The following is a 19,653-nucleotide window of genomic DNA, read 5'->3' on the forward strand; positions in this document are numbered from 1 at the left end:
GAGCTATTTTTGAATTTTGCTTTGTATAGGGGGGAGGAAGTGAACTTACTAACTATTTTCCTTCTCATAATGTTATCAAATAGTCCTGTTACTATAATTCCAGTGGTGAGAAACATCTATTCACTAGTTATTGTAGCTTATTTACTGCATAAAATCAGTACTTCTATGCATTTAGTATAAAGTATCAACTAAAGATAGTGGGGGCATTCAGAATCCTTCAATACTGATATGGTACAGTTCATATAAAGCCAAATTGGGTTCCTTATAAACCAATCTTCATGCAATATCGAGGTCTTCTCTTCAACTTTCTAGGCGTAGTGATCATTGCTTAAGCTTGTCAATAAAAAGTGTTTGCCTTTTGAGTTCAGTGAGCTAAAAAAAGAAAAATTGCTTTCAACTTCATATGTTACTTGACCAGATGAGGCTATAATTGTTTCTTACGTTGTAAATTTGTTGTTTCACAGAGTTCAATTGACTTGTAAAGGAATGGAGGAAACTATTGGAGACGATGAAGAACTCAAAGTGGGAATGCAAGTACACTCTGATGATGAGGCTTACAATTTATATAATACATATGCTTTGAGGAAGGGTTTTAGTGTTCGTAAAGGACATATTCGAAGAGATACATCAAATAACATCCGCCAACGAGAATTTCTATGTTCAAAGGAGGGGTTTGCAAGAGACGAGGATGTATTTCAACCAAACAAACACAGGAAGTTAGAAACAAGAGTGGGTTGTAAGGCTATGATATTATTTGTGGTGAAAGATGGAATATGGACAGTATCGCAGATCAATTCAGATCATAACCATGAGCTTGCAAAGCCCGAAGAAAGGTAGTTTTTGAGATCAGGGCGAAAAATAACAGATGCTTGTGGAAATATATTTACTTCTATGAAGGATGCAGGCGTACGACCAACGAAATCATTTTTCTACATAGAAAATGAAGTGGGCGGTCCAGAAAATGTTGGGTTTACTAAGAAAGACGTCTATAACTACTTGCAAAGGAAAAAAAATGAAATGTTGGAAGTGGGTGATGCACAGAGCTTGCTGAATCACTTTAAGCGCAAACAAGGTGAGGATCCTAACTTTTTCTATTCAATGCAATTGGACCAATATAGCCGAATGACAAATTTCTTTTGGAGGGATAGTAGAGCAAAGTTGGATTATGATTGCTTTGGTGATGTTATATGCTTTGATACAACATTTCGTACGAACAAGTATAATTTGATTTGTGCGCCAATAGTTGGAGTTAATCATCATTGGAGAAATGTTTTGTTTGGATGTGCTTTTTTATTGGATGAGACTACAGAGTCATTTGTTTGGTTGTTTGAGTCATTTTTGGAGTCCATGGGAAATAAAGAACCAAAAACTATTTTCACAGATGAAGATAAAGCAATGGCAAATGCAGTTAAAATAGTGTTTCCAAATGCATGTCATCGATTGTGCACTTGGCATATTGCCAAGAATGCTAGCAAGAGAATTGGCAGTTATCTTGGAAATCCTGAGTTCAAGAAACAGTTTAATCATTGTTTACATGGGTGCACTACTGAAATTGAATTTCAAGTTTCATGGGATGACCTGATTAGTAGATATAATGTTGGAGGTAATACTTGGCTCGCAAAGTTGTATTCACTTAGAGAGAAGTGGTGCCCAGCATTTAGTAGGGACATTTTTTCAGCAAAGATTAGATCGACTCAAAGGAGTGAAAGTACAAACAATGTGTTCCATCAAATCTCTACAAACACAATGGAGCTCATTGAATTTGTTCATCACTATGAGAAAAAGATAGAAGAGATGCGTTTAGCAGAGTTGGAAGATGACTACCGTTGCAAAAATGGTGCACCACGTCCAAAAGTATGGAGTAAAATGTTAAGAAGTGCAGCCAAGGTTTATACTAACAAAATGTTTCAGCTTTTTGAATCAGAATTTGTTGGCTGTATGGGAGTCAGACTAAAATAAGTGTCCAGCCTAAATAAAGTTCATATATATGAAGCAATTGAAGATGGTCGTCAAAGTGTGCACAAGATTGAATATAACTCTACATCCTTGAGCATATCTTGTTCTTGTAAGTCATTTGAGTCACTTGGAATCTTATGTCGTCATGCTTTGAAGGTGTTTGATACTAATAATATCACTAGTTTACCGACTCAGTATGCATTGAAGAGGTGGACTAAAGAAGCAAAGAAAGGGATTGTGGTGAGCAATGATACAGGTGGAGGAACAAGTGAGAATTCAAAGTCTGCTAGAGTATTGCGCCTTAGCGAATTGATGCATGAAGGAAATATTGTGTATGACATAGCCTCACTAACTAGTTCAGGTACTAAAATTGTCAAGGACCTGTTAACAGAGGCAATGAAGCACCTTGAAAAAGACAAGGACACCCTGTGCGTGTTGGAAAATTTGAAGAAATATGGTGACGAGTCCGAGTCTGGCAATCCTGGTAATGAGCCACCAGTTTTGAATCCACCAAGTGCAAAGACCAAAGGAATGAAAAATGCTAGAATCAAAGATGTGAGGGAGACAAACCAACGAAAGAACATAACAAAAGGTACATATATATCTGATGATTCCCATTGAGTTGTGTGTAACTTAAATTGATCTTTTCTTCACTCATAAAGTTTATATATATAGCTGAAATTTTTACTGATGTAGAACAAGAAAACAAAGAAAACGATGAGTCTTATGATCCAAAAGCTCCAAATGATGTGTCTGCATGTAGTCAACACTTTGGTGTACCTAACACCCCATTTCATAATCAGGTATGCATTTTGAAACTTTACATGTATGACGTTTTTATGTATTACAGAGAGAGTACTTCTTACATGTCATTTTCTCTTTTAGGGAATTTTAAGTTGGCCTTTTGGGCATCCCAATTTATGTTTTAGTTATGGTCAGATGCCTTTCTCAAACCAGGTATATATATTTGAAACTTTAGTGCGTTCATACATTTTCATTGTTTATATTGAAACTAAACTGAGTTCCATATTTGTAGAATTCAACTTACTCAACTATAGGTCTGAATATTGCACCAACTGCAACTCTAACTACAAATGCTACACTCAGACAACAACCTCAGTGAACTTAGGTTTGTGTTTTCATATTATCTGCTTAAGTTGATGACATCAAAACTCAATTACATTATAAGTTAGTTAAGTTATATTGTGCAGGTTTCCTTGATGCAGTGCGAAGAGGAGCATTCTGTGAGAATTGAAGACATGTTTGGAACTAATTTTGATTGAACTTTTCTCCCATTTTTGCTACATGTAATTTAATCTTTGTGAGATATGGTTTGGAGAAGATGAAACGAATTTTGATGACTCTTATGGAATTAATTTGTGGAGGCTCTGGGTGTTCCAGCTGGTCTAGGGACCATTGCTTCTTTGCTGGTTTGGTTCTTTTAAGCTTTCAATTCGATTCCATTTTGTACTTATCAGAATTCTTGTTCAATTGTTCTTTATGATTAAAATGATGATTTGATTTCGGTATTGCAACATACATGTCTCTAGTTTTTGCCAAGTATTTCATGATTGAAGATAATTCTTATACTAGTGGGTTTTCAAAGCAAGACATCAGTCCAATTGTTATCAATTTACTGAAAAGAGGTATAATATTGATGTACAAGGAATATCATATTGCTTAATTGGCCCTTTTTGTTTTTCTCACATATTGTTCTTGTTCACTCTTTCAGCATTGCTGTTGATCTCTGTACAGATTTTTGAAGTACCCATATTTTTTAGTTCGTTAAGATCCCAGATCTTTATCCCGCAGTGTAACAAATTGTGCATATTTGCCATCGAAAATGTTTGGTTTAAAGAAGTCCCCGTTAAAGGCTGCTAAGCGTAACTCAGTTGACCCTCTATTTCCTGCTTCCTCGGGCTCAAACTCGTTTGATGATGAGCCTGCACAAGTTAGACAGAATGAGAAGCATGCACTAGTTGGACAGAATGATAAGCAGGCACTATTTGGACAGAATACTAGCACCAATCCTTTTTATGGTGATCAAGGAAAAGAGAATACTAATTCGTATACATATAAGAGTACATAATTCTCTAAAAGGCTACTAAAAATGGGGATACTAATCTGTCAACATAATTCTCTAGGATCAAACTTAGAGGTATCCTTGCTTAACGCTTGGGGCATCAGCATTGGAAACTATCTCCACTACCTTGTAAGATGCTTCAGGAGTGACTAATAGATCAATAGCTACTTCCACCACCAGACCTCTGGAGATGGTGCCGCCAGATAGTGTCCTACCAAGAGAAAAAGTACATTGAAGTTACTAATTTATAGTAAGTACATAGCAAGACAACATGCAAAATCGGAAAAATTGGTACAAATTCAGTGTTACCTTTGGTTCCATTACAAGATTTCCTGTTGAAGGTTCATTTCTCAACCCACCAGGCCTTATTATTGTGTAATTTATAGTTTATACCAAACTTCTTGATATAATTCTTTGCCTGAAGATTTGCCATTAAGAAATATGTAAACTGGATTGAGAATCTGCCCCATTGATGCTCCATCGACTAAAATGGAACTGACTAGAATAACCTCTTCACACAAACTTTACGGCAAGCATCGACATGGTTAGCTGTCCCAAAACTATCAACCTGTATCAAAGATGGCCATTTACCAGACAGCAAAATATTAACTATCACTAGCACCCAGTGAAACACAGAAAAAGCATATTTGCGATTGTAGCACTATCAAATAACTTAGAAGTAGGATAATTGAACATTTATGGCATCAAAATTGCATTTGAACATAGAGGTCATATGAAACACATGTATCGTATACCACAGATTTTTCAGCTATTATGAACTCAGCCTAGTGCAAACATTTAAAGTGTCTACATCCATACAACATAACTTCTTCTCATTCACTCATGCCTTCCAGAACCAACAATATCCTAAAATCAACGTGGCTTTGATTATCTCCACAGAAGTGACTCTTCTAATTGAGGACTTGGCTGTTAATCAAATACTTTTCTTGAACTAAACTGTTGTCTGATGGCACACTCTATGACACTCGTTTCCACCAAGAGTAAGGATATTATCATTAAAAGGGTGATCATTTAGTTTCATTGACCATCTTAAAGTGTAACTTTCTCAACATATCATGAAAATCTACCTAACAGAATCCAAGATTAAGATTGAACTTAAACAAATAGCCCTTTTGCTTAATCATACTACAATCATACATTAGTATAAAACCAAAGATGCAGTATACAAAGAAAAATTCAAAAATAGCTCATAATTGCATCAGTAAAGAATCAAAAAAACGTGGCTATCAGTATAATCATTTAGTTTAATTACCCACTGTTCCGGGGGGTTACAGCCAAGCCCACAACTCTTCTCCATGCAGCTTACACCACCACGGCAAAGCAATTGAAATGCCCAGACTGAAACGCAACAAAAAGCACCTCTCAAACCTCAAAAGGATTTCAATTCCAATAAAACCCACAGACCCACCTCCAAAACCTCACAATTTCCAGAATCCAGACTAAAATCGATCTATCTCCTCTCCACCCCATTCACACGAAATACTCACAAAATAGAAAAGACTGAAGAAGACAAGAAGTAGAACAAAAATTCAACATGAAAAAGAGAATACCTTACCGTTGAGAATGAACTGTCAGGTTGAGAAAGGTTGATTTTGGTGAATCTGGAAATGGAATGGAAAAGAAGGGAAGATGATGAATTGAGTCTAGAAATGGAATGGAAAAGAAGGGAAGATGACGAATTGAGTGGGAGAAAAGAGACGGCAGCAATACTCAACTATCGAGAAATTTTGATCGAGGTAAAACTCTTGGCGGGATAATGAATTTCACTTTGAAATTTTGGAGCCTTTTTCCCAGCAATCTGACATGGAAAAAATATCACAGATGTCAAGCCGCGAATGGATGGTCGTATAAGTGAGGTGGTGGGGGTGCCCTACCTAAGACTTTCTCTTCTACACTCCCTTTTTTTTTTTTTTAAATAATTCCTTTTGTTCTCCTTAAATTTCTTTCCCACACTACCCTTGGAATCATAACTTCTGACTCCTTCCTTCTCTCTCCTCATCATCTTCTCGTTTCTCTTGTAAGTTTCAACACAATAATCTCTATCATTTGGCTTCTATGATTTTTGTTGCCTGATCTGAGAATTCCATCATTTATGTCATTATCCTTTTATTGTCAATCTTTCTTAAATCTGATTTGTCTCGTGATGTACAACTTTTCTCTCCTCTTCTTTCAAAATCTCAATTTGTTTCTCAATGAAATGGATTTGCTGTTGGTTTGACTGTGATTGAAACTCAAAGATCAAAGAGTAACAACCAACAAAGCAAAATAATTTTTTTTGAAAATTGAAGTCTCAAATGTGGGTACAAATCTGGGCATGAATCTACATTTATGTAACCAATTAATTTTGATTTTGAAGAATATAGGCTGGTATGATTTCATTTCCTACTTCTAATACATTGGGCAATCTAATAAGAAAGAGAACTCGTTGTTCTTGTATTCTGATGGTGCTACAACTACTGTAAATTCTTGCCCTTCCTTCTATAATCAGCCCAGGTATTATAATTAAGCTTAAAATTATGTTTCTCATATTATGTTGTTCCTCATCAGAAAATTTGATTGAAATTAGTTAAAAGCAAATCCCAGAACTTGAAATGTAACTCGTGAGAAACATTCTAAATGTCCAATCCTGCACCCAATACCCATGAAGCTAGAATAGCCAAAATTTATATATTTTTTCGCCACGACCAACATTAAAAATGAAGCAATATTAGAGGAATTAGGTGAATCAATGTTGTGAGATGAATTGATTTGAACATTTGGTTATGAACACAGTTTCTTGGCCTTAGCGCTGATCTATTTTCGGTTCTGATCGATCGAGTTGCAGAGAGATGAGAACAAGAGAAATAAAGAAACTGAGCAGGGTATTTTTGGAAGAGAGAAAAACATCAGTAAACCAAAACTATTAAAATATGAAGAGGGAGTGTAGTTTGTAAAAAGTGGTGTGCAAATTTCATTCCTCTTTTTTAATTTAGTGATCTGAACAATTGTCTCCAAAAGCAAGTTCCTAGGACCTACCTATTGTCTACCTTTCCTTTTGGTAAAATGGAGGCCTACAGGCTGCCTTAGCTGAACAACAAAAAGAGACTAGCCCCAATCTTGGCAGGAGAAACCCTTAAAATCTCTACCTCTTTATTAGTGTTACAATGAAATGTGCTTGTAATCCTTGTATAACTAACCAGGCTGCCCCTTCTACTTTTTACAGGAGCCACACAGCCCTTCCTCGTCTTGAGAAGTTGAGTGCCCTGGTAAACTCATGAGCATGAGATTTATAACCCATCTATCTAAAAAAGCTCGCAGCCACTAATGAGGAATTAGCCCCTCTATTGCAGGTGCTATTGGGACATTACACACCAATAATTTAACAGTGTGTTGCCTTTAACCAAAGTAAAATTGCATCCAAATCAGTACCAAAGCAACTATTATCAGTGTGTATTGCTGGTTTTGGAATGCCATTGATATCAGTGGCAAAATTATGAAGCTAGATTAAAAAAAAAAGGTGCCAACCGGCACCTCTACATCTATATATTTTACACTATATTTTTAAATGAATAAAACTACCTAAACTAAAAATTTACAGATAAACCCATCAAAATTTAAACATCAAGACTCTTCCTCCCCAAGGCTGCAAACCTTCCTTTGATAAAATTTGTAGTTATAGACAACTGATATATTAATGCTCAAGACTCTTCCTCCCCAAGGCTGCAAACCTTCATTTGATAAAATTTGTAGTTATAGACAATTGATATATTAATGCTCAAGACTCTTCCTCCCCAAGGCTGCAAACCTTCCTTTGATAAAATTTGTAGTTATAGACAACTGATATATTAATGCTCATAATGTACTTGTCAACCTTATTTGATGGTTGATGAACAATAACCTGCCCTGCAACACTTCATAACATAGCAGAGAGCAATAAACATTTAACTGAAAAAGGGATGCAGATTTTGAAAGAGGATACCTTTCATCTTAGTAAGAGATCAGGCAATTCAACATGTAGAGCAAATTGTTGTCTGGCTTGATTTCTTGTTTCTATGTCAGCATTTGTCTTGAGCAAGACAAACCACCGAAACGTAGGAATTACAAAGGAACAAGCATAAATCTGCAAAATACTTTCTCATGGAGATAAATCAAAGTCAATAGAGTCTGTTAAATTAATAATAAACATATAATCATGGATTAATTTCAGTTTACCCCCCTAAGGTTTGGGGGTGACATGTCACCCCCTCTATTCTTAATTTTGAATTTTTACCCCCCAAACTTTCCAATTTCAATCAGCTGTGTCTTATTTCTCCTATTCCGTCCAAATTGGACGTTAACTCTGACGATCGAACCCATTTTGAGGGCTAAAATGGTCATTTCAAGACAAAAAAATCTTTTTTTTTCTTTTTTTTTTATTATAAAATTTGTCTTCAACCTATACAGCACAAGTTATAATAGGTTTATAAAAACAAAAAGATACTCTAGGTGGTTGAAAGCCGCAAATTGGTCTACGATATTTGTGATATATCTCCGATAAAGTGAAGAATTTTAGGATATACCCCAATAAAGTGAAGAAATATCTGTAAAAAACAATTTTACATTTTATCTGTAAATATATGTAAAAAAATGATTTTACACAGATATTTCTTCACGATTTTACACTTTATCTGTAAATATCTGTAAAAAATTATTTTACACAAAAATTTCTTCACTTTATTAGGGATAGATCCTAAAATTCTTCACTTTATCGAAGATATATCACAAATATCGTAGACCAGCGAGCGGCTTTCAACCACCTAGAGTATCTTTTTTGTTTTTATAAACCTATTATAACTTATGGTGTATAGGTTGAAGGCAAAATATAAAAAAAACAAAAAAATAGAAAGAAAAAAAAATATTTGTCTTGAAATGACCATTTTAGCCCTCAAAGTGGGTCCGATCATCAGAGTTAACAACAAATTTGGACGGAATAGGAGAAATTGGACACAGTTGATTGAAATTGGAAAGGTTGGGGGGTAAAAATTCAAAATTGAGAATAGAGGGGGTGACATGATGACACCCCCAAACCTCAAGGGGATAAACTGAAATTAATCGTATAATCATTGAGTGAAATTCAGTCTGCAACTACATAGAGTCATAGAGATCAGTTCAGCATATTATATACTTATCTGTTAACTAAAAGATCATGCATCATAGGAGCAAGTTTAGAAATCTTTAGCAGTTTAAAAGAATATTAGAAAATCATAAATTAAATTTCTATGCAAGTCAACTACAAAGATGCACACATGCAGAATTTCATTTTCTGAACCACTAATCACCAGAGCAGTAATCAAGCCCAGTTGTTTGTTACAATATGAAGAGAGCAAGCATACAAATCAATTTTTACATTTGAAGGTGACAACAAAGAAGAAACCACGTCAGAAACTTGACACACGAATTACTGAGAGGCCATGCTAAACAACATGACAATAAAACTATAATGCCACAGACCAAGTTGATAGGATGATTATATGAAAGTAGCCAGTTGGGCAAATTTTGCCACCATATATAATCACACAGGCAAGGAAAACACAAGGCCACTTTCACAAAAACAGAAGATAATTTAATATTTATGCAAAATTCTCAGTTTGTAATGGGAAACGATCTCAACCAAACAAAGCTTTTAAAATGTAAATGGGAAAGTAATTTAGCAACTGTGCAATTAATTTTCTTTACCTGGTGCTCAAAGCTATTAGAGGATGGTCATGCAAGTCACTACCAGGCGGAAGAATCAACACGTATGGAGCCAGATCATCATTTTGAACTTATGTAACAAATAAAATTTAAAACAACAGGAAATAAGTGTACAAGTGGCATGGTGAAGAAAATAAAAATTTAACACATGAAAAAGAATACAACACAGTCACTTGTCATCAGTCGGCAGTAACTGACAAGGTACTTCACTAGTTAAGGTCATATATGTTTACTTCACTAGATATCAAAGAAAAGCTAAACCAAGCAACTCATTGGGCTTTGGAGATTACCGGCAGTTGGAAGAGGTGCTCGAAAGCCACCAAAACATTACTTCTTGTACTCTAGAACTTAACTACATTCAGCAAATATTTCAATGATAGAAGTTTTCTGTAATCAAGAAAGGCCATATTGTCATCAATTTTCAGCGTATTACACTGAGGTTTTGAAATCTCTGCAACATAAATTAGCATCATAATGAAATATACTTATCAGCTCATATACTAAAAGTTTAAACTTCACGGTAAAAATGAGACATTATGAACTTCCATGAACTCTCAAGAATTACGCTTCAAAAGCTAATCATAATTCCAACAATCAAGTCTAGTATTAATTGAATAAAAAGAGATTACTTGGCCAAAAAGAATATCACAGGTGGCAATGGAAACTAACTAGTCTGGCTTCTGTAAAACCACAAGTAAAGAGGCAGTAAGTAGGGTAATAGAAATAACAGAAAGCTCATAAAGTAATGAAAATAGGATTACCCCTATGGCATTGTGAGTTAAAGTATCTCTGTTCTCAACACCAAATAAATGCATCCTCTGGAGAGCTGCAATTATCCCCAATTATCAAATGAATTGCACTAACCTGTGCTTTCGAATCCTATACAGCCAATGCATGCAAATAAGAAATTTAGACAGAATAGTGTCCAAAAGTCTACAATATGCATAAATTAAAACACATATTTAAGTCAAGTTGCTAACAAACTAAAACTTCTTACTCAAAGGTGGAATAGGTGAGAAAGTGATAAGTAGAGAAGACAGAGAGACGGTCATCCAAGGCTGCAAAACCAGAATAAAACAATTAGAATGAAACCAAAGCAGATGAGATATGCTAGCTGTCAATTGAGATCCCGAATTCAAAATCAACCACAGTTACCCATCAAGATAATCAGCAAAAGTTTAGAAACATAGTAATTAACTAATTATTATGCATATACATCTCTCTCTCTCTCTCTCTCTCTCTCTCTATATATATATATATATACACACACACACACACACACACACACAGAGCGGATCGAGAGAGGACGTCCGCACATTCGCTAAAGTGCGGATGACGGCGTTGTAGCCCAACTCAGGCCATAACGGTGCGGCGCCAGTTGCAGGAGGGAGGCCAGGGGTCGGACAGACCAGTCTGCAGTCGGCTGGAGTCGCCGGCGATGAGGTTGTAGCACTGCAGGTCAGGTTGCAGTTGCAGGTGAGGTTGCTGCCCAAAAACCTGCAACCTCGACCTCTATCGCTGTCTAAAAGCCGTCTGGGATGCTTTCGGCCTCCTTCTGGCCCGATTCGGGCCGCCGTCCGCACTTTAGCAAAAGTGCGGACATCCTCTCTTGATCGGGCCTGTATATTTATACACACACACACACACACACACAAACACAACTTTGCTCAGGTGCGGATATCCATACCTAAGCAAAAGGTACGGATTTCCATATTTGACCAACTTTTCGATCATATTTACACATTTTAACCGTTCAGTTTTTAGGTCGTAATGTATAGATCATCTATACAAATTTTCAGCTAAATTGATGATCGTTAAGGCATCCAAAACTGTAATTTACACGAACAAGCAGAATCTGTAGAACCGAAACAGTTCGTGTTTATAATGGTAAATTGCTGTTTTGGATGCCTTAGCGATCATCAATTTGGCTGAAAATTTGTAGAAGTGATCTACTCATATATATCTAAAAACTGAACGGTCAAGATGTGAAAATGTGATTGAAAAGTGGGTCAAAACTGGAAATCCGTTCCTTAGCTTAGGAACGGACGTCCGCAGCCAAGAAGGGCTGTATACACACACACACACACTATTTATTTATGAAGCACTAAGTGCAATAGATCTTTCCTTACTTTTGTATATGAATCCTCCAAAAACACATTACATTTCACTCTATTACAGACTCCAATGAGTATTCATATTTCTAATTAAACGATCACATAATACAAGCATATAACTTAACAGGAAAATACCTTCCATGCAAGCTAAAGTACTCCTGCCAAAATCATAGGTAGGTCATGTAGCCAACACAAGAACCTCTTTGCCTGCCATTCGTAAAAATATTTAGAGAGAATTTTCGAAAGATAGAGAACCCCAAAATTCATATACAAATCCTGATTTTATGGAAAAAAGATATATTGTTTTATATTTTTCATAAGCCGAAGAAATTGTTTAACCCCAAAATAATTATTTGAAAAAAAGAATGGTTAATCTAACCAAATTATAAGATAATAATACCTAGAAGATACAAGTGAGGTAAAAGATAAATAAGGTAAGTAAGGCAGAATCCATTGAATGAAAACAAATCTAAATAGAAGAAAATAGGGGAGTGTATTCGATCGATGCACCGTCAGTGCATGGACACTGCTAGTGTGCTAATCACGTGCTGTTAAATAAGTGACATTCGTTAGTCCATATGGTTAGTCAAGGTGTATCATTTCAAAATTTTAAATTATTGCATGGTAACCACGTGCACGTACATGTGGCTCGAGCCTGAACATGTAGAGTTGCTTTAGAAATTCAATACACACTTTGAATCTGCTTTTTAAGAATTTCCTGAACTTCGTCGCATAAATAAAACCCTGTCTTGATCATTCTCTTTCTGGATTTCTCCTGCACATGCTTGAACTCTTTCACGGTAATTCTAGCCTTCTAGGCTTCTTCTCACTTTATTGTGAATTTGGTATGCGGATGAAGGTGTCCCCGAATAGCTTGGCTTTCATCTTGATGAATTTTTTTCTTCCCTTCAACAGAAAATTTTCAGAGGAAGAATATATATACTACTGCACCTCTAGCTCCACCACTGAGACATGCAACCAGCATCAATCATAGGTTTTTCATTTTTTTTTGAAATAAAAACACTGCGCCAACCACCCAAACCCATGATTTCTCATCTCTTTCTGGTTCTTCGTCCGAATTCATCATCATTCAAGAAGCAACACCCCTTAATTAGCAACCGCAGGCGAATTTTTCTTAATTTTTTGAATCAATTACATATATGGTATAGCACATCTTCTTTATAATTGTGATATGGGAATTATGATATTGCTGTGAACTTTGATTTGTGTATTGTTTTGGTGAAATTCGTCTTCAAAAATTGAGACCCACAAAATTTTTGTTTAATTTGAAACTATTCCCATTAACAAGCAGTTTGGTCGCCGATCCGATACAAGCTGGAAATTTGCTAATTTTTCATCTCTATTCTACGTCTTATTAATCTTCAACACACTGATACCTCACCATAATTGAGGGCATTGATCAAAGCCACACTCCGGTAGCTGGGTCGTCGATCTTCACGCCTCTAAGCAACGCGTTCACCTGCATCCGCACCACCGACCTGCTTGTCGTCGTTCCTATATGCAATAGAGGAAAATTTTACCTCACAGTTAGGAGATATAGAGCACGACCAAGCCTCTCCCTCCTCGATTTCGACATCTCATACCAGACTAATCTTCCTCCAGATCTTACGATTACCTATCTCATGCGTTTCTACCGCATGTAACAATTTTTTGATTAGGTCAAACTTTGCATTCACGTTGACTGTTAATATGATGTTAGCATGAAGATAGCCAAATGATATGATAGGCTGAGAATGCACTTCAGTATTAAAATAATAATTAACCGCGTGTTTCTTACTCGCGATAGTATAAAACATTGTCAATGCATAAAATCCGTTTCTATAAAAGGAACGGAGCCATACCTACCCATAGAACAATTCAAAAGAAGATTCCGTTTGCCATCTAACCAAGATGGATCTCTACCAGAGTTGACAAACTCTTTTTGATGACAGAGTTGACAAACTTTTGGAGGTGAGAGAATTGGTATGAGTGGTTCGTGGACAAGGAAGGGAAAGAGACAAGCTTTTGGTTTTAATTTTCAAAACTCAAAACTGAGTAAACGCATGTGTGTGAGAACCGAGACTTTTTTTTTTTTTGGAAAAGTGAGAATCGAGACTTTAGGTATGAATGGTTGGGATTTCAATTATTATATTTTTATTTGGTTACTATTATTTTCTTTTAAATAATAAAGTAAAGCTTGCACATCTTTTAAAATTTAAAGTGTGAATCTAATTTTTTAAGACTATTTCAAACATATTCTTTGTTTCAGTATTATCTTTTAAATGATAAAGCCATTAGTGCAAAATTGGCACTAATGTTGGTGTTAAAGCCCATTAGAGTACATCAGAGGAACAAAACAAGTCACCGAAAATATTTTTGGATGAGAGAAAAAATGATGAGAGAAAAAATGATAGAATTTAATTGAAAGTGAGGATTTCATAATTCCTAAAAGTCAATTCCTTCGTTTGGCATTATCAGATTGGAAATTTTAAATTTCTCTGTGGAAAAAAAAAAGAAGGAATTCGTTATTTAAATTCCTCACTTCAATTTCCACCAAAATAGGTGTCATTTATCAATTCCTTTGTTGTATTCAATTTTTATTTCCAAAACATGACTTTTTTCTATTTTATCTTTTTATTTGTTTTAAACTTTCTTAATTTATTACACAATTCAAATCCTAAATAGATGCAACCAAACAATAGAATTTGCAATTAATGGAATTTTAGATTGATGGAATTAAAGATTCCATCATTTATAAATTCCTACGGATTTTATAATTTTTTCATCCAAACGCACCCTTAAGGCCCTGATCAATTATGGTGGCTACTAGTTAGTCCCTATTGGGGAAATTTCTAGTAGTGGGTCCAGCCCTCTTTTTTTCCAATACGACTTTCCTTCAACAATTTCAAATAATCCAATTATTCAAAATCTATAGGCGGACGAGATGGAATTATTGCCAGTGATACAATCCTCTCCTACTCGGAGCTTAATTTCCCACGCCTCTCTTCCCATCACATCAAACATATATTTATACCCCGCGGAGGTAGTGCTTTGCTTCGCATCCAGGTCTTCGCTTTTCATATATCTTCTCTTCTTCTTTTCTTTGTTGAGAAAAGATTAAGATAAGGGTACGTACGCGCAAACCCTAAAACACGTACTTCACATATATTTCAAGGCATGGATATCGTGAAGGGAAGGTGGACGAAGAATCCGATCATCAAGGCGTGGAAGCGATGCAGTACTTTACCTAAACAAAGCAGCACGAAAGGCTCTACAGCAGCTGCTTCATTGACAAGAAGCAAATCATGGAGCTCCAGTACTACTAGTAGTACTGGCACTTGCAAGCAGAAGAAGAACAAGGCCAAGGCATGCCAAGTCGCTCCGGCTGGGTGTTTCACAGTCTACGTTGGACCCGAAAAGCAGCGATTTGTGGTGAGGATGGAGTTTCTTAATCATCCATTGTTCAGGATGCTGTTGGAGGATGCAGCATTGGAGTATGGGTACAAAAGTGACGGTCCGATATTGCTTCCTTGCCATGTGGATCTGTTCTGCAATGTTATGGCAGAGATGGAGAGCAGTGATATCGATGAGGATAGGATCAGTGCTTCCCGTAATTGTTCTCCGATAAACTTCAGTCTGGCTCGTCGTAGAAATTGTGCCAGCAACAGAGGCTGCGGTGGTGCTTATAGGGTACTTACTCCAACATCGTCATCATCAATGGTGGTTACCTAGATTTGATTTTAACATATATACGTACGTAGATTGTAGATCAAGCCATAGATCAGGAAAAAGACAAAAAAACAACAATACATCCCTACTGTGTAAAGAAATGAAGATAACCGCATGCATGTATACAGCATATTTTGCTGCGCAGCAATAAAATTTGCCTCTATATTTTACATATTGTTTCGATTCTCCCCTCTTTTACATATTTGAGGAATTTTAGTTCGTATCTGGGACGGTTTATTTGGTCCTTTTGGATAACCCTTGATTATTGTTACTAAGCTGCACAAGATATATGGAACCGAATAATTAATACTGTGTGTTAGTATGATGCAAACGCCTTATATATATAAATTTATATATGTCGGTCTTCATTATATGCAGCTCCTGCTGTTAATTAGCTAGTATATTTCTTTGTAAGTACCCATAAATCATATCATTGTACTTAAAAGAATGATATTTGGGTGAGGTCGTTGATCCATCAACCACCTGGGGTGCATAAACCAAACTACTAACCAAATCGCAGTACACTCTAACTAGCTTTGTGACCAAAATTTTGGTCTTTAGATAGTGCATTGGTGATAATCTGGACATGAATGGAGTTGACCGTGATAGGCTAGCTAGTTGGCATGGCAAATGTGATTGAAGAAGGAGAATTTGCTGGGAAGGAACATGGGGGCTGAATTTGAATTTTGCATTGCAAACAAAAGCGATGGATAAGAAGGAATAGAGAACAGATGAAGGAGAAGATGAGAAACCAGGAAAGGCTAACGGTTCTGAGTTGAATCCATAAGGTACTACTCTCTTACCAGCATTAAGCACTTTAAATCCAAAGTACTTTTTCACTTAAATCCTTCAAATTTGTCATTTTCCATAAGAAAGATGTCATTGTCGCTTAGTAGACCAGTTACACATTGGCGCCACATATATATGTTCTTTCTTTTGGTCTGAGAGCAGGCTAATCCTCATCCTCGATGGAGGTAATATTTATGAACTTATATATAGATATGTTGTTGTGTTGCATATGCAAATATGTAATGTTACTTTTTCGAAGGGAGATTTTCTTGTATTTTTGCATTAAACATCTTACATAGAGAAATTTTTCTATGCTCCTGTCATTGCACCTGGCATATGTGACGGGCAATTCTAATTGGTCTACGTCAGTGCTACTTTATCTCTGTTATATATATTACACGTGCACAGCGTCACCTCTGTTATCTCTTCTATGAAAGAATACAAAAAAAAAAAATGAACACCACAGTAAACCTGGATAAGGATTTGGAAGTTCATCCCTCCCTAATCATTTGGAATTATGTGAGGCACTTTACATCCCAACTGCCAATAATACTTGGGAAAATTTTACAATGTGTTAACGTATGACATGCATACAATTGCCTTAAAAGTGGTAAAATGAGTCCGCAAAATAATAATATTAGTCCTCAAAGTAGTAACATGAGTCTTTAAAGTGGTAAATTTTCTTAGTTACCACATGAGTCCTCAAAATAGTAATATTATTCTTCAAAGTGGTAACATGAGTCCTTAAAGTGGTAAATTTTCTTAGTTTACCATATGAGTCCTGAAAATAGTAATATTAGTCCTCAAACTGATAACATGAGTCCTTATAGAGGTAAAAATAGTTGATGTATGAGAAATGTTAACATACTTGAACAACAAAGTGAAGACGACTTGGCAAATTGGAAGATTTAAACAACAAAGTGATATAATTTGACCAGTGTGGTCATTCTTGATTTTCTTCTTCTATAGTCAAGTTGATTTTGGTGCTTGGTTGTTGTTTTCTTAGATTTGGGTTTTGATTATTCCACTAGAATTGTCTAAATGATCAAAAACCAGTCCTCTAGGAAGACTTTTCCTACCTTCTTTTGGATGTTCACATCAATTCTATTCCTTCTTGTATGAATATCAGTTCTTCCCGATATAACAATAGACATGTAGGAATATAATTTTCTTCACTCGATCTAAAATGACAAAAATTCTTGAATTAATTGATCCATTTAGATATCATTGATTCATGGATATATAGTGCCCTGGATTTAAAGTTTAGACTCTGTGGTGTTTATCGTTTTTTTGTTCTTCATGAAAGAGATGATAGAGGTGTAGAGATAACAGAGGTTATGGGTGGTTTAACATAGAAAGAGCAGCAATGACGTGGTCCAATTAGAATTGCCCGTCACATATGACAGGTGAAATGACGGGAGCATAGAAAAATTTCTCGTGCAGGTGCAGCAAGAGAAGTATTTTTTTATTTCTGGGAAATTAAGGACTCAAAGCTTTAGAATTACATTAATTTGAAACTTATTGGCATATCTCCGGTGCAAATGACACTGTAGCTAGGTTTTCTAGAAAACAGGGATTTTTTGGGTACAACAAACAAGAACCGATGATTTGCCCCTAGGATGTTTGTTCCTTTATCACTAGTAGAGAATATAGCCATGCAGTAATAAAAACCCACACGTTCGAAAACAGCCTTGGGATCCAGCACAAGGTTTGCCCATCCAGGGCCATCCTTTAAAGTGGAATGTCATTGATGGCAAAATTTTCGCCCTTTAAAGATTTTTTTTTTTTTGCTATTTATAAAAAATTTTCAGATTTCAAAAATTCATAATAAATTCATACAAACTCCAAATATTGTGTTCCATGTATGCACGAGATCGTATCGACGATCTCTATAACTTTCATGAAGGAAGTTTTCCCAAATTATGTATGTGTAAAAAGTCGATTTTCAAGACTCCCATAAAATTATATAATAGTGAACAGTGTTGACCGGGCAAGAAAAACAACGGGTGTAAACCTATGTCCAGTGGCAGTGAATAGTAACTTGACCGGTCGAATTCTTGACTTCTCGACTTTGCCTTTTCTTGACTACGGGTGCACTTGCTCTAATGATCCATAGGAAAGGTCAAACTACCTAGCCGTGTTGGACGCTTTCCAAAATTCTCCAACATATAGTGCACCATCGCTGCTCTCAATGTATTATATGCTCCTGGAACAAGCATAGAGTAAGGACTACCTGTGTCTATCATAAATCCGCCACCTAGTTCATATTTCCTGAACAGTGCTGGATCTATATTAATTGAGGCGCTTCTGAACAATGGGCCAATGGTGATACCTGAAAGATAGACAAAGTAAGCCTGCATATTTCTTGCTGGTAAAATCTCTATTTTCTGTACACTTCGATCCACTTATTTTTGCATCCTTACCGAAGCTTAATGTTGTACGACTTAACCTAGGTGCTGTCGATGATGGTAAGCGGTAAATGAAGCGCCGGTTGGTCTCCTTAGCTAGTTGTATTAGGATTGACCGCTGCCCCAGACTTAACCCAAATACGCCAGCTATCGGATTCTTAGGTCCATCATTTTTACCAAAACTGATCTTCTGGTTATCAATGCCACAACCAAATGCTACCCTGAAGTTCATAGAGGCATTGTCAGTGCTTGGGAAGGTGAAGGTGTCAGTTGAAACCCACCCCCCGAGGTTTTGCTTCTACCTCCGTATCCCTTACACATCCCTCCACTATCACATTATTTGGAACCACAAAGGGGCCTACAAGGTAAGGCACGATGTGATGTAGACTCATTATATTTGAAATTTCCTGCCAGTACAGGGAAGCAATTGCGACATCCTTCACGCTGAACCCTGTCCCATATATGTATCAGCAGCGGTTGTATCCACCATTAAGTAGGGTGTATAGAGTTGTGAGCCAATGCCAATTCGCGTTACGTAGTAATTACTTAGAGGAGTGAGAGCTAGAGATATAGGGGGTTGTATAGTAGTAGGCATATCATTCATGAACTCATCTGATGGGTTCATTGCTCCGGCTGAACTCAAGGCCATGAGGTTAAGAAATCAAGGCCTTCTTCGAAAGAACCAGAGTTAGCCGAGTAGCTCAGGAGCTAGATCAGTTGCCGATGAACAAGTAAGAATTGGCTCAACAAAAATTGATGTTTGAAGAGGAGGGGGGGGGGCGCTTGCCCATCAGCCTACTTTGCCAAGAGGTGGCAGGAGTTATTGGAAACTAGACACGAA

At 36.4% G+C, this 19,653-nt stretch overlaps 2 protein-coding genes across 2 annotated transcripts; both read left to right on the plus strand.

Annotated features, from left to right (window-relative positions):
* Positions 1 to 1,395: 1,395 nt before the first annotated feature.
* LOC112192581 (protein FAR1-RELATED SEQUENCE 4-like) lies at positions 1,396 to 3,239 on the plus strand. Its single transcript, XM_024332376.1, has 4 exons — positions 1,396 to 1,887; positions 2,113 to 2,548; positions 2,653 to 2,759; positions 3,168 to 3,239. Exons 1-4 carry the CDS (start codon positions 1,396 to 1,398, stop codon positions 3,237 to 3,239), a joined length of 1,107 nt encoding a protein of 368 aa, XP_024188144.1.
* An 11,707-nt stretch (positions 3,240 to 14,946) lies between these two features.
* LOC112194912 (auxin-responsive protein SAUR72) lies at positions 14,947 to 15,702 on the plus strand. The gene has a single exon (XM_024335166.2). It carries the CDS (start codon positions 15,064 to 15,066, stop codon positions 15,616 to 15,618), a length of 555 nt encoding a protein of 184 aa, XP_024190934.1. The 5' UTR covers positions 14,947 to 15,063; the 3' UTR covers positions 15,619 to 15,702.
* Positions 15,703 to 19,653: the final 3,951 nt, after the last annotated feature.

The sequence above is a fragment of the Rosa chinensis genome, chromosome 3, assembly GCF_002994745.2.
Source record: "Rosa chinensis cultivar Old Blush chromosome 3, RchiOBHm-V2, whole genome shotgun sequence".
Lineage (NCBI taxonomy): Eukaryota > Viridiplantae > Streptophyta > Magnoliopsida > Rosales > Rosaceae > Rosa > Rosa chinensis.